Source organism: Notolepis coatsorum, assembly GCF_963971535.1.
Source record: "Notolepis coatsorum genome assembly, chromosome: 4".
Lineage (NCBI taxonomy): Eukaryota > Metazoa > Chordata > Actinopteri > Aulopiformes > Paralepididae > Notolepis > Notolepis coatsorum.
In genome coordinates, this window is record NC_140168.1 from 31,229,274 (window position 1) to 31,245,804 (window position 16,531).

A 16,531-nucleotide genomic window follows, 5' to 3' on the forward strand; every position below is an offset into this window, starting at 1 on the left:
TTGAACACACACACTGCCGTCTTACTGTCGTCTTACCCAAATAATGGAGAAAAAAACACTATTCACTCTCCGTTCACACAGTTTTTATTGAATAATTTCACACACGTTGGAGGACAAACATAAAACACACAGCATGACAAAACATTCAAATAGGCAATAAAAAGACAAACCTATATGTCCAAGCCAAAGTAAACGGGCTAAAGTTAAACCGTTGAGAGATACAGTTGCGTGTGTTGCCGCAGAATCAAGTGGTTGAAGGCTATGGGGGCGCCAGAAGTGGTACAGTGGTTGTGACACACGCACACACTCACACACACACTCACACACACACATACACACTCAATAAGATTATAAATACACGACAGGTAGAGGTCTCCCTATGACACCGTTTAGGGTTAGGATGTGCAAATTATGATCTTAAATCTGTGATTAAAGGAAGCCTCTGTATCAATAAATAAATCAAACAGGAAGAGAAGCAGTTAAAGAAGCTTTGGCTGACTGTATATAATGCGTCCTGGTAGATAGTGGTTAATAAGATTTATCCACGGGCCACAGATCTGCAATCGTCGCTAATACGCTTTCTCCTCGCTATTCTAACCACATGTCACGCGCACATCATCTGATCGTGGATGGTCGTAACAACCCCACCCCGCCCCCCTGTCTGGACTCGGGGGGGTTAAAACTCGGGCTAAGACAATGAGAAGAACCAGGAAGACAAAGGAAACCAGAGAGTAAAACCGGTGTGTGCGTGTGCGTGCGTGTGTATGTGCGTGTGAGGTGATCATGAAACATCCCTTTAGCAGGAAAGGTCAAAGGTCAGCTTACGGACATCAACCTCAGTTACCACGGCAATGGGGGCTACCCGGCTACCACACGCGTTAGAAAGTCGATCCGACCACACCGTAAGATGATGTGTGGACGCTGTGTGAGGGGGGGGGGGGGGGGGGGGATTCTGCGGTCAAACGCGGTCTTACAGCACTGCCGTTTACCGGACGGGGAGGGGATTCTGAGGTCAAACGCGGTCTTACAGCACTGTCCTTCACCGGACGGGGAGGGGATTCTGAGGTCAAACGCGGTCTTACAGCACCGTCGTTTACCGGTCACACGTCTCGGACTGTAACCTATAGTTCTATGGGTAGCGCGTTTATGGGAGGGTGTAACAGTATTTGGTGGCAGTAAAACCAGGTTCGAGGCACTGGCCTCCCGGAGATTCTCTTCAACTCCCATCAACTCCGATTGGCTGCTTTCTTTCCCGTTGTCCAATCGGTGGACAGTTCTGCTTCATCTCGTCTCTTTTTTTTAAAGAAAAATGTATACCATCTCTCTGATCCGCATCGGTACAATCACCTATTTTAGAAGGTGCGCTAAAGCAAACGTACAGCCGCAGAGAGGCAGTTTTCACATTCAGGTTCATCGTTGTCTTATGTTTCCTCTATATGTCAACAAACACACAGGCAGGGAGAACTAGGTTATTATTATCAGCAACATTCATCTCAAAAGCAATGTGGTGGGGGCTGGGGGGTGTGGGTGTGGTACCGTATGAGACTGTGTGTCTGCAGAACAAAGCCAACTGAGGCTGACGATACTATTGCTGTACTATTGCTGTACTAACCAGACTAACCAGAATGTGATTGATTATAATTCTGCATTGTACATGGCAACTGCTCAAGTAGGCCAGTCGGTGTGCGTGTGTGTGCGCGTGCGTGTGTGTGTATGTATGTATGGGTCGCAAACAGGGTGCAAATGACTGCTGTATTTGGGAAGCAAAGCCACTGAGACGTTCAAGAACATGGTAGTTTTCAGCTAATTGAACCCTCTATGCGTTTGTGTGCGTGTATGTGTGTGTGGATGCATGCATGCGTGTCTGTATGTGTGTGTGTGTGTGTGTGTGTGTGTGTGTGTGTGTGTGTGTGTGTGTGTGTGTGTGTGTGTGTATCTGGACTGGTGTGTGCTATATGAGCGTGTACACTTTGTAACGTGTTTGGGCCTGTGGGTTGGTGCTGGAAGGGAGGCCTGGGGCACAGGTAGTTCTCCTGTCCCACAACCGAAGACTTCCTCTGGGGCCATCACTGCTGGCTGACCCCCATCTGCTGGTGGTCTGTCTCTGGTTCCTCGTCCACGTCCGCATGGTACTGCTCAAAGCTGTCATCGTCGATGTCCGGGAGACCCAGGAGCTGTAAGACAGAGAGGGGCAGAATGGTGGAAGAATCAGCTGAGAATCTTAGAGACAGTGAGAGCATCGTTTACATGTACTTTACGCGTACTTTATGTGTACTTTACAGTGATATTCTGAATGTGCATGTATTCTGTTTTGAGTTCAAGTTTTATTTGTCACGTATAAAGTACATTACAGTGAAATGCTTGGTTCTGTATGAGCCCCCTGAGAATGTGCTTCATACAGTAAAAAAAAAAGTAAAAAGAATACTACACAAAATAAACAATCTAAAGTAAAACATTAAGTACAAAATGCAAACAATGAGGTACAAAATAAATTAAAAAAAAGATAGGAAAAATGAGGTAATATCTTTGTAATAAATAATAAGAGTAAGAGTTGATTTAATGCAAATTCAGTTTTTACAACAGGAAGTATACGTTCATATCCCAACTGTGAGATATTTGACAGCTTGGATACACTGAAATTAGCCAGGATATATATATATATATACACACACACACACACACACACACACACACACACACACACACACACACACACACACACACACACACACACACACACACACACACACACACACACACACACACACACACACACACACACACACACACACACACACACACACACACACACACACACACACACACACACACACACACACACCACAAAACACCAGTATAAAATAAATGGGGGGAAAAAAAGTAACCACCACTGCCTAGCAGTTGAAAACAAACAAGAAACCAAAGCACTACAGACAGAGAAAACACTAGAATATGAACGTGAGACACTCCTCTACTACTGAGGGCAAACATGAAATGAACAAGCATCCAAACACAGGAAACCAAGCCTACTTAAAGGCACTGCACAGTGCACACCTGACATCAATTAGGTGGCAATCAAGGCCACACACCTGCCATGCTGCATGGCAATTAACTGCTGTCTGGTGATTGACAGCACACCAGAGAAAACCCAAAACACATCCAAAGCACACAGGAATAAACTAAAGCCAAACCCACATAAACCGTGATCCATCACAGGGTAATCTTTATTGTTTAGCTTCAGCGGTCTGTTTAAGCTTTGTCTCCACGGTAATGTTCTGAGTAATCTGTTTTCTCCTGTAGGCACATCCATCACCGTGATATGAACATGAAGGACAGGGAGAGAAGCAGAGACTTTGAAACTTTGCATATTTCTCTCACTATGAATTGAAAATGGGGGACCCTGATGTAAACAAGACAAACGTCTTTCTCTGGTCTGCATCCCCTTAACAATTGTGTGTATTGAGCCGTACTATATTGTACCCATTCTGCAATCTGTTAAATAAAGTTTTCATTCATTCATTCACTCGTATGGTGAATGTAATGCGAGCCGCCACGCTCGACTGGGGCTATTTCAAGGGAACAGAGGGGCTTTGTCTCGCTTCGCCAGTTTCTGACAAAAATGCGTCAAATTGGTTACTAATGTGAAAGATCGGATCGGGAAAGATCAGTATCGACAGATGCTCAAAATCACATGATCGGGATCGGATCGGGAGCAAAAAAAGGCGATCGGGACATCCCTAGTAGGAACACATATTTTTTTGCACTAATTTGAGCGTACATTTAAAAAGATTTTGCTACAAAGAGCAACAGATGATCCTGATTGTTTCTTTAATTAACTTGCTGAACTGATGCATTTGACCTACATGTGCACTTGCTGCATACAAATTGATAGCATATTGATAGCAAATTGGGTCCAAAAAGCCTTACCAAAGGAAAAAAGGTGTCAGAGATTAAATAGCCTACAGGTGTTCCTATGACTTTTCTATGTGGTCACTGACACGTTAGAATGTGAGATTTACAACACATTTTGGTGTGTTTATGAGATGCTCAGGCAAGATTAAGAACAGATAAAAGAAGCAGATGACTTCATGGTCAAATTCCACCCATGTGCTCTCATGTTAGATAACCCATAGGCTCAGTCATATAGCCACAGCAAAATAAAAGAGTCCAATAGTAATAGTAAATAGACAAAGTTCTACCGATCGATTAAACGTCCTTCCAGTTTGTCTGGAAACGTTTGTGTGTTTATAATTGTCCTAAATCTGGCTGCGCAGAAGGCACTGGTAGGATTTCAGCAACAGTGTAGGAGAACAACCACTGCACCTGCGATAAATTTAATATTAAATTGTACAGTAATGCTTGCCTAACCTTGTTTTTTTAAATGTTCAAGGACTGGCTCCCCCACCACTGAGTCTGTATGTGGCCAGAAAGAACAATAGTAGACACACAAGGTCCTCATCCAAGGGGGACTGCGTGGTTCCGTTCAGGAAGAGTGCTTTTGGACAATCTGCATTCTGTTAGAGCCACACAGTATTGGAACACTATGCCTACAAATATCCGGACCTGTAACACGCTTGAACAATAAAAAAAAAAAAACAGTTAAAAACTGTCTCAAAGAACACCAGAGCTGCACCCACAGCTAAATTCATTAGCTGTGTGTGTATGCAATTCACCTTTATTCTGTTTTATATGTGTATTTTTGTAAAGATTTGTATATTGTGATGATGAATTGTCTTTTATGTAGGCCTATTTGATGTATGTTGATGCCTTTTTTTAACATCTTGGCCAGGGACTACAGATGAAATCTAGCCTTCTGGCTAAATCTGGCATATTTACATTTATTGTTGATTAATATGCACTGTCCCCTTTGCAAATAAACTTAAACTTAAACAGGCCACTGGTACCACTCAGCTGTCAACCTACACTTTCACAAAAGGCTGTTTCGCAAGACTGCGATGTTGTGAATTATAATACCAAAACTATCATTTTCAATCTGCAATTTTGGTATAGAGACAGGGGACAACTGTCTCTTCTGTGGACATGTTCCTAGCGTCCCTATAGAAAACTACACCTACGCTTAGTTTAGAGGACACAATAATAATGATATGCCTACTGAACTACTGTATATGTGTCAACAGTATCATCAGTCATGTCTTGCCTCGACTACTGCAATGCACTGCTCGCTGGTCTACCGACCACCGCCGCCATGCCTCTTCAACTCATTCAGAACGCAGCCGCCCGTCTAATCTCAAACCTACCAAAGTCAGCCCATGTTACCCCGCTTCTTAGGGACCTGCACTAGCTCCCCATCGCCGCACAAATCTGCTTCAAGGTCGACCTGACATATTGTGTAGCGAAGGGAATGGCTCCCGCCTACCTCCGGTCAATGGTAACTACACACCCTCAAGACCCCTACGCTCTGCATCTTCTGGCCTCCTCAGAGCCACTCCTATCTGAGCTCTGGGGGGGGTCATCAAAGAGAAGCCGCCTATTCTCGATTCTCGCTCCACAATGGTGGAACAAACTTCCCACCACAGTTAGGACAGCCGAAACACAACCAATCGTTCGCCGTCGACTAAAAACACACCTCTTCAATCAATATCTGAAATATACTGCCCCCCTGTGGGTCAAGTTTAAGCAGGCTAGCTTTCATAAACTCCAGGTTGCTTACAATGATTGCCTGAGGATTCTGCTGAGGAAGCCTAAGTGCTGCAGCGCCAGCTAAATGTTTTGTGGTGCTGGAGTTAACTCCTTTCATGCTCTAATGAGACACCTGATGTACAAATGTATCTGTCGTCTGAATGTGTCTCAGAACAGGAGAATGCTTTTTCCTTTGATGCTTCCAACACCTGGAATACCCTCCTCCTCCAACTGACGCTGAAGCTAAAGGTTCGTTTGCTGCATTTAAAAGTATGGTCTCCGACCACTGTGTGTCGACTTGTAACTGTCTTTTGATTTTTTTTTATAGTTTATTCTTATTTATTGTGCCTATATGTATGAAATTGCTGATAAATCGTGTCTTGTTTTGTAAGCTCGTCATCACTGTTATGTAAATGAGGGTAACCTCAGTTTCTTACCAGTTTAAATAAAGGTTTGAAATTAAATTAAATTAAGTTACTAAAGTCTCAGTGCAAGGTGCAAAGTGCAATCCTTCCCAAAAGGTTTCTACTTCACTTCCAGTAAAGACACATTCAGTAAAGAACTCTCCATCTGACTCTCACATCTCCATTTTCTACCTGCTTAAACGTTCGTTCCGAAAGTGAACTTATCAGAGTTACATAATATTTGTTCCTACGCCTTGTTCGCGTGGGATGAAGCACGACTCTCTATCCACTAAAATGTCCACTTTACTCGAGAGAGTGGGATCAGAACCAAAGTCCCCAGTGTCCAAGTCTGAGTCCAAGTCCAAGTCATCAAGATTGAGTCCACTCCACTCTGGCAGTCAAAGAGCTGACATACAAATAAAAAAGGTCTACATGTACATTAAATGACACAGCGGTCACCATTTCAAAGGGAGTTAATTTACTTTGTGACACAATAGCCAAACAAATGCACTAGCCATCAATATCTTATGCCAAATGATTAGGGCATATTACAAAAAAAATACATAAAAAAGAATAACTGTATTTATCAATTAACAAGTCCAAGTCCTCGTCTGCACCTTCCGAGTCCGAATGCAGTCAATGCTCGAGGCCAAGTCCAAGTCCGAGTCATCAGTGCTCAAGTCGAGTGACGAGTTCTGAAAATCAGTCGAGTCTGAGTCCTGGACTCGAGTACTACAACACTGGTCACTGTAATTCATGGCACAATTCAAAATGATTTGTCTCTTCCTGTTAACTACCTACTACTACTACATATTTCTTCCCGAAATAAGGTCCCTTGGGGGGCAACAATTTTGGAACCATAGCCCTATTTCCTACTTACCAATTATGTTGTGAATCTGTAGAGCCCCGCGGACACCCGCAGCTCTGCTTAGTTAGCCACACACTAATACGACGTCAATGGGGCCAAGCTCCTGTCTGTACAAGCTGACTGAAACTAACCAAAACTAATCGCTACTGTGTCCACTGTGAAGTAGGTTCAACATCATCATTGATAAGTAGGAAACGGGGCTATTGTTCCAAAAATCCAGAACTATCCCTTTAAGTTCCTGTAGCCTTATCTGTTGTCCTGCAGGTGTCCTTACAGGTCTGAAGGACGTGAAGACCTTCTCCAGGACCTCCAGAAGTGTCTTCTTGCCACACGAAGAAATGTAGTCCTGGGCCAACTGTAGGAAGGGCAGGCAGTCCTCACTCTCACTCCACACATGCTACACACACAAAAAACACACACATATATAAAGATTAGTGACATACATAAATTAAGACTTTTAAATGGACTGCATTTATATAGCACTTAACTGTAGTCAGTTAGACCACATACTCAATTATTTGATGGTTTTAACTGTTATGCATCATACACTGTACAACACAGACATTAGGGGGGGTGACATCACTGTACGTGTAAACATCATTAGTCACTTTTACAACTGCAGAACAGGAAAGGATAATAGCTTTTTATCTCCCCCCAGCGAAGAAACAACATGTTCTTTTAGCAGTCCCGTGAAAAGTCTGCGAAGAGAACCTGGAAAAAAGACAATTCAACATCGATGATGGATCTCTCTCAACTGAATAATCTAAATAACTGATTATTTGGACGCGCATACCGAAGACGGATAAATGAACCAAACTCCTGCTGCAGTGTGTCACGTGACTAACGTTCGACATGAAAACACGTGGCATAACTGCACGTGTTTTATCGCTGCCTTCTTTCCAGTGTATATAGTATGTCAGCTCCAGTGTTGCTGGGAGGAGGACAGTAAAGTAAGTAAAGTACAGCAGTTTAAGTAGAGCAGAGCAATTAGACACAGATAAGAGCAGCACTCTTCAAGGACACAAAGTGGTTTTACTCTAGGTGAAAATAACAACAACTGCTTCAGTTCCTGATACACACATGCACGCATGTGTACACATGTCGCATGCACACACGCACACACACACGCACACATACACACACACACACACGCACACACACACACACACACACTTTTGAGTTGACAGTGCTGAAGGGGCAGCGATGGCCGGTTTGTGACCGGAAGGTCGCCGTTTCGATCACCCGGACCGGCAGGAATAATCCGGGCAGGGATGTGAATGAATAACTCTCTCCCGTCCCTCAATACCAACCGCTGAAGTGCCCTTGAGCAAGGCACTTAACCCACAACGCACAAACACGTAGGTTTCAATCACTGAGCTGTCTGTCTGTTGTTGTGTGTCTTCGGTTCTCCTACTGTACATGGAGATGAGACCCCCCGCCTCTCTCTCCATAATAGACGCAACCAGGCGTGCGCTCTCGTGGGAAAACCCGAAACAACATTTAATAAAGACGAGTGTTAGTTGTGTTTCCCCATCTACCGTCAACATAAAACCATCCACCACCCGTTGGAGGAGTAGTGGGGGAGAAGAAGAGGAATATTTTTAAATAGCAAGAATTATCGACTGGCAACTCTGTGCTCGTCAGACCTGCAGCTGCTGGTACTGTATGGAGAGAGAGGCGGGGGGTCTCATCTCCATGTACAGTAGCCGAACCGAAGACACACAACAACAGACAGACAGCTCAGTGATTGAAACCTACGTGTTTGTGCGACCATGTTGACCTGAACAATGGGGGATAATAATAAGAACGAGCCGCCTCGGGGGCCTGGAGGGAGGATACCGCAGGCGGAAGACGGCCGCTGCTGCTGGAGCTGGACCGAGTCATGTGAGACAAGCCGGCGGCAGCAAGGCGCACGGAGCCGGGGAGAAACCACCGCCTCGCCCCGCTGGTGCTTCAAAGCGCGTCTTAGGCGAGAGCGCAAAGGGGGGCGTAATAGCATAGGTCAGTGGCCAATCAGAGCGCAAAACGGGAACCCGGAAACACGAACGCGTTGGTAAAAGCATACACGCCTCCAGCATAGCGGCCAACTTCCTTTTCATCCTCCTCTCTGCCACCACCTCTAGTTTGACCAGCTGACCAGCCAGTTGATGTACCGTGAGCTTTATTTCTTTAATCTTTTCACATTGCACATTCTTTTAATTAAACATAAAACATGAGACGCCCATAGCCAGAGCTCGACCGCCGCCCGGTGCAGACGGAGGGAGCGTACTCCTCCCTGTCTGTTGATATACGACGCTGTCGTCGTGTTGTCCGTCCTGACCAACACATGCTCGCCCACCACCAGGTGGCCGAACTGCTTGAGGACCAGAAGGACCGCCCTCAATTCCAACACATTGATATGCAGTGCAGACCGGGCTGCGTTGGCCCGACACATCCCCCCCCATCCCGTGAGGGAGGCGTCGGTGAAGACCGTGACGTGTGATAGCCTGCTGCCCATGGAGATCCCGCTGGTGAGGGCACCAGGCCTCCCCCAGTGGTCGAGATCCCCCAGTACTGATACGGGAACCTTCAGTCGCTTCCACTTGCCACTCACCGAGTCTATTTTCATACTGAAAAACCACCGCTGTATCCTCCTCATGAAGAGGAGGCCAAGAGGGACCACAGGTTGAGCAGATGCCATCATACCAAGCATGCGCATCACGGACAGCGCCGTAACCGTCCTGCCAGGACGGAACCTCCTGAGCGCGTTGAGAATATCCTCTCGCCGTCGCTCTGAGAGGGTTGCCCTCATGGGCCTTGAGCTTAGAACCAAGCCCAAGTACTCCACCTGTTGACTGGGAAGAGGAGTACTCTTCTCCCAGTTAACAGCAAAACCTAGACTGGTGAGAAATCGCGTTGCATCCTCTTTTGGGACCACGACGATGGCCTGCTTCGCCAACAGAGATTGGATCTCGTCGGCCAGAGCTATCACTGCTGCGGACCCTGACAATAGGGTCTGTACCAAACCCAAAAACGGAGGGTGGGGTTGTGCAAACTGCAACACAAGCCCCCGCCTCAGCGTTCTCTCCATCCACCTCAACATATGGCACTGCTGTAGCCATACGTGATGATAATCCCAAAGCGCACCTGCCACCAACTGGCGCTGGTCCGCCAGGAACCGTAGATAGGAGGCCCGGTCCCACCCGCTGTGCGTTGCCAACCCTGGACTCGCCAACCGCGCGAGCAGGGCGTCTTGCGGAGCCGGGATATCGCACCCTGACTCTACCAACGAGGCAATCGCACCCAAGGGGGGACCCCGACAGAAAGGGCCGGTATGATACGGGGAGAGCGGCCATCACACCTGGTGACATAAGCTCCCCCACTGAGCATCTTCCCGGCATGGACTGCTGAGGATAGCCTGCTCTGCAGCTGGACATGCAAGGCGTGTGGGCCCCACACTGCCCAATAGGGTGGGTTCCTATACACCGTAGCCCTGTAGTGATATTACTACCACCCAAACCACGCGTGCCTGACTGACCACCGCCGGTCTTCCGGTCGGGGGAGGCACTAACGTGATACCCGGGGGAACTGGGGGAACTCACGCTGCGACCTCCTGGGCCTCGAGTTCCCCCGCTGACAACCTTTTCCGTCGACAGACACCACACCAGGCTTACCAAACACAGACGCAGAACGTGTGGCGTGGGAGCCGCTTGACAGCACATTCTCACAGGCAGACCCAGGCCTAGCTAGCAACTGGGTGTCAGCCCCTGTCCCCATGAGAAGCGAAACGTGGGGCCGATTGCGCTTCACTGAAAGCACGCGGCCCGCAGCCAAAGGGAACAAATCAGAGCCCGGTGTCCCGTAGCGTAGTGGGGGGGAGTGACCGGAGAGCGTGCTAGACACAGCTAGACGGCAACGTTTTTTTAGGGCGTGCTCATCTAATGTAGCCGATCCCTCGGCCGCCGAGGCTGTCGGCCTTGTGATCACCTGTTTTCTTTGTGCCCAGGGTACCTCAGGCGGGGGAAACATGGCCGCTGGTCGGGGGCCTCGCCGCAGCCGCTGGCGAGGCCGTGCCCTCACCTCTGGCTGCGCGGTGTGGGGCGGTGTGGGGCCTAGGTCAAATACCGCCCGCGCCCCTGCGGACAGACCAAAAAGAGGGGAGCCCTGAGGAGGGGAAGCCTTCTCTCCTCCTCAAGGGGAGACTGCTCCAACCAAAGATGTCTGTGAACAAGTGTTGACAGCATCCTAGGCCTCCCTGCGGTTATAGCTTGCGGCTGGGTCAAAAGCTGTATAACCTCAAAAACATGCGCAATGTTTTCGACGTCGGCTGGCCCTAAGGCCCCACTACCCGACACCATTGTGGACAGAAAAGCAGCCAAATGAGCAATGTTATTGGTCGCCGCTAAATTCCATCCTGCGGCGGTATGAGCTTCATCAGCCCACTCAGCCACCTGCCGGGCCGACTCGCCCTCTGGCGTCGGCTTCCGGGTGGGATACCGTTCAACCATGCCAGGGCAAAGGACCGATGCTACCTGGCCCTCTAACCACGGCACACCTGCCTTGCGTCCTGGTGTCAGCCCATCCACCCATATAAAGGGTAAATAAGCCTCAGTAAAACCCCCCACATTAGACACCGATTGACCTTCAGCAATGAAACGGTTAAGAGGAGGGAAGAGTGGCGACAGCCCACGGCGGGGAACATGGGAACGGCGTCCCAACATTGTAGCATTAGCATTAGCCGCGCGGTCTAGGATACTTGGAAAAACACCCAAAAAAGATGATCATGTTTTCCCAAATATCTTGCCCCCCCCAATACATCACTCGGTTATCTCACGGGACAACGAGCAGTATTACTCATACTAGTATCAATGCATCAATCAGTGCACTGCTACTTCCGTGTTGGAAACGAAATGAGGAAGGTGGAGCGTGACCATTTCCGGCGTCATATAGGGAGACGCATGGGAGTGGCTTGGTCACGTGCAAGTGGGTGCATTTGTTTGTTTCGTGTGCACAATATGTGCGTGGAGATAAGAGGATATCTCATTGGCAGAGCGAGACGCGATAGCCAAGTATGCTAGTATGCCCAGGCCATCAGAGCCTTGAACACTGAACTCTCCACACACAAGCACACATGAGCACACACACACGACACACACACTGTACACGCTCACACACTAGCAGCCACTTATTATTTTTACACTTACAATATTGTTTTATTGGATTCTATTATATGTTGTTACTACTGTATTGCACATCGTTGCGGGCAAGACCACCCGCATTTCATTGTATACTTGTATGCCGTGACAAATAAAACTCTTGACTTGACTTGATATAGCTACACAAGAGCCATGTGTAACACATCAGGAAATCAAAACAAGGCCTCATCATTTTCTGCATTTTTGACATATATAGTAAGTAATATGTTAGATCTCTCTACTGGTGACAAATGGGTTATTGATCCTTGTTGTCCAATTGGCCCAAAACTAATAGTCTAAATTTTTATTGTTCACTAAAAGTGTGTGTGTGCTAATCATCTCTCTATTGTATTTTGGTGGCTTTTGAAGTGAAGGCTTCAGAGATTGAACCACCATGTATGTCCATATTTTGAAAAAAGAAAGTTCAACAGTCAGCATGCTTAGGCTAACTAACTGTTATATGGCCAAAATCTAAATCACTATGGATGAGTGAGTGAGTTGTAACGCGCGCACACGCACGCGTGTGTGTGTATATGTGGGTACTCCACATCACCTGGAAACACACAAACTCTGCAAACACAGCAATTTATGGTCAGATAATGGTATGGTGGTAATGCGATTTGAGCCTAAAACAGACACGGTGTGGTTCTCCATCTGTCCTTCCTGTTGAACTGTATAATACTGCAGGTCCTTCCACCATATAGATGGTAGGGTTGGGTACCGAACTCTGTACTTTTAAGGGTACCGACCGAATTACATCGGTACTACCGAGTATAAATTCACGCTAGATCAATCTGTACCAGATTTTGGTACCTTTACATATTTAGTATAAGAGTGTAATATTACTAGACAAGAGGGAGCCTTTTCCACAAATATTCTGCGATTCTGGATGTTCGGGTGAATGGACACATGGTGGTGGTTGGATGGGGGGGGGTGTGGCGTTGTGGGTCGTCTGGGATGGCACTGGGACCTTTTGGACGCTTTGGGGTGCTGTGGGGGTTGTGGTGGGTTCTTCATACGGGGGGTCCCTGGGTTGGGAGCGTTCAGTGGTGGGGACTGGTCTCTTGCGTGTGCTTTGATGGATTTTGGTTGGTTTTCATCGTTGGGCTCCCTCGGTTCGCCTGGGGGGGGTGTCCTGGGGGTCCCGGTGTTGTCTCGGACCATCCGTGGTGTCTTCTCATTTGACCTCTGTTGTGTCTATCTGCTTGAGTGTTTGGAATCGTGGCGGGTCCTGGGGCGCGTGGCCTGTTATTTCCTCCGTGAAGTTTGGGGGTGGGGCTGTGGGATTCGCTGGTTTTCTCGTGGTGGCGAGGTCGCCGGGACCGGAGGAGATGGTGCGGCCCGCAGGGGTGGCATTCCCGTCGCCGTGCATGGTGGTGCATGCAGACTGTTTGTGTTTTCCTTCGGTAATGGCGTGCTTTATCTGGGGGGGTGTCTTGGATGGGGATGTGGTGGGGATTGATGTATGGGGTGTTTGGGGGACTGGCTGTTTCGGGGGGGTTCACATGCCGTCGAGCAACAGTGTACTTATTGTACTTATTTTATGCCTATTCTTATGTCTGCACGTTTACGTTGCACTACTTTTATTGTCTTTTATACCTATTCTTATGTCTGCAATTTATGCATTGTTTTTTATTCTGTCAACTATATGCTGATTTTATGCCTATGTTCATTTTATACTAATTGCTGTGGGGCACTCTGGACTCCGGTCCATGTATGAAAAGTGCTATATAGATAGTTATTCATATTTATTATTATTATATTGTAAAAAAAATTATGCATTGAAATGTCTGTAATTCTCGACGACATTGAAAATGAGGGTGACCTCAATTGTCCTTTTGAGAATAAATAAAGATTTGAATTTAATTGAACATGTTACTGTCCCGTCTCTTGGGTCTTTGGAAAGACCAGACAAGGTCAGAGGAGTTTGAGGAGTTGAGAGTGTTCTTACCAGCTTACCAGTGTTCTTACCAGCTCAATCACGGTCTGGTATGGAAACTGCACTGCTAAGGAGAGGAAGGCACTCCAGCGAGTGATTAAAACTGCTCAGTACATCTCTGGAGCAGCCTTCCCCTCACTACAGGACATTTACTCTACCAGGGCCACCAGGAGAGCACACAACATCATTAACACTTTGAGAGCCAGTCCGTGTTTTCCTTTTTACCCCCTTGAATGCCCACATCCACTCCAATGTTAATGTTAATATCGCCTAATCTATGTTTTAAATTATGGCTATGTGTCTAATCTGCCTGTCGCTTATCAAAGACTCATTTTCCAGTCAACATTGTCATGGCAGATTGTTTTTTATCGCTTCATTTCCGTTTGATAGCATTTTGAAAATCACTCGTTTTCGCGGGAAAAAAACACATTCTATGATAATCGCCTTTTACTGGAATATTCTAGAACGTTGTCATTTTTCGGCCTACTTATGAATCGTTTTCAAATTAACACTAGATGATCGATAGTATATGTGTACGCATGCACGCTCGTGCCGCCAGTTGAAAATCGATTCTCCTATTTCCTGACCGCGAGCAGAGTCAAACAGCCTATCACCATAATCACATAAAAGCTTATTATATCCGTGAAAACGGGTCTGATTATCCTAATACTGATAACATAGATTCCTTACCTGAGATCAGATGGTATCCAAATGGTTTATTCCAATTCCCGATCGCCATTCGAAAAAATCGCTCATTTGATTGATCCATCGTGTATACAGTAAAACACATATTCCCCGCGGCTCGGAGGCTCCAGAGTGAACTCTGGTAGACCCCTGTTACATGAGTGAGAAGTCAAATGTGGAGTGTGGGGTGTTTTTTCCCATTAATTTTCATTGAGTCCAATCCAAAAGGGTGATTTACCATCTGGGAGACGATAGGGGGTGCGGTGCTATTTTCACATCTGAGCGCCTGGGGTGACTGGATCTCCAACGGTAGGCTCGCTTGATGCAATATGATTTCAGATTGCTAATAATAAAAAAAAACGAATAAAACGAATATTCTCGTGAGTGGGCATTCAACCCGGGGGGTAATAACACAAGAAAACTTGTGGGTGGCATTCAAAGTGTTATGGACAGCACACACCCCCAACACAGACTCTTCAACCTCCTGCCATCAGGCAGGCGATATAGGAGTCTGAAAGCCAGAACTACGAGACTGACAAACAGTTTCTACCCACAGGGCACTCTTGAATGCCTAGCCCCCCCCCCCCCTCCACACACACCTTCTACTATGAACTATGAGCTATGAATCACTAAAGACACTTTAACTGCTGCTGTGACCACTGTCACCTCCATTCACATGATCGGAACGTGCAATGTAACTCACTGTGCCTTGTATATATATTTTTATCTATTTTACCTTATTTTCTAGCACTCGCTTGTATTTAAATATGTTTTTAAGTTAAGTACTGTGTGATTTTTGTGAAGGGTGGACTAGCAAAGTAAGATTTTCATTGTATGGCAAAACTGTCGTTTTAACTGTGCATATGACAATAAACAATCTTGAATCTTGAATCTTGAATCATATTTACTGAGGACGGCCAGATAATGTCTATTTAAACATTTATAAACCCAATACATGATCACATGATTTATTTTGTATGGTGTGTTACAACAATAAATAACAAAATGTTCTAAATAAATAACTATGTTGAAATTGAGAAGTTTGGACAGATTTTTTACAAATGAAATTACATTTCTTGTTATTACAGAGAGAGTTGAGTACCGAAAAAAGGTACCGTTGGGTACCGATGGCGATACCGAATTCCAGGAACTGGTACTGGTACCAGTTCACAAATGTTAATGGTATTGGTACCCAACCTTAATAGATGGTAGTTGTTTGAAGGAAAGTGAGGGAGCATGAGAGAAGGACGTGGCCCCTGCCCTCTGGAACTCTCTCTCCCGGCTAAGATCCCCTCTGCCACATCCTTGGATTATTTTAAGATGGCCTTGAAAACCGACCTGTTCACAAAGGCCTGTGGCCTCTAGTTGTCCCCCCTGTGGCCTCTAGTTGTCCCCCTGTGGCCTCTAGTTGTCCCCCCTGTGGCCTCTAGTTGTCCCCCCTGTGGCCTCTAGTTGTCCCCCCTGTGGCCTCTAGTTGTCCCCCCTGTGGCCTCTAGTTGTCCCCCCTGTGGCCTCTAGTTGTCCCCCTGTGGCCTCTAGTTGTCCCCCCTGTGGCCTCTAGTTGTCCCCCCTGTGGCCTCTAGTTGTCCCCCCTGTGGCCTCTAGTTGTCCCCCCTGTGGCCTCTAGTTGTCCCCCCTGTGGCCTCTAGTTGTCCCCCCTGTGTCCTCTAGTTGTCCCCCCTGTGGCCTCTAGTTGTCCCCCCTGTGGCCTCTAGTTGTCCCCCCTGTGGCCTCTAGTTGTCCCCCTGTGGCCTCTAGTTGTCCCCCCTGTGGCCTCTAGTTGTCCCCCTGTGGCCTCTAGTTGTCACCCTGTGTCCTCTAG

General features: G+C 46.9%; 1 protein-coding gene across 1 annotated transcript in view; it reads right to left on the reverse strand.

The window, feature by feature from the left end:
- Nucleotides 1-66: 66 nt before the first annotated feature.
- The window catches only part of mturn (maturin, neural progenitor differentiation regulator homolog (Xenopus)), a 21,813-nt gene continuing 5,348 nt past the window's right edge, over nt 67-16,531 (reverse strand). The window contains exons 2-3 of the mRNA XM_084312912.1: nt 7,187-7,309; nt 67-2,174 (exon numbers count right to left, since the gene is read on the reverse strand). Coding sequence (XP_084169038.1) covers nt 2,067-2,174; nt 7,187-7,309 — 231 coding nt within the window. The 3' untranslated portion in view covers nt 67-2,066. The remainder of the gene's footprint in view (nt 2,175-7,186; nt 7,310-16,531) is intronic.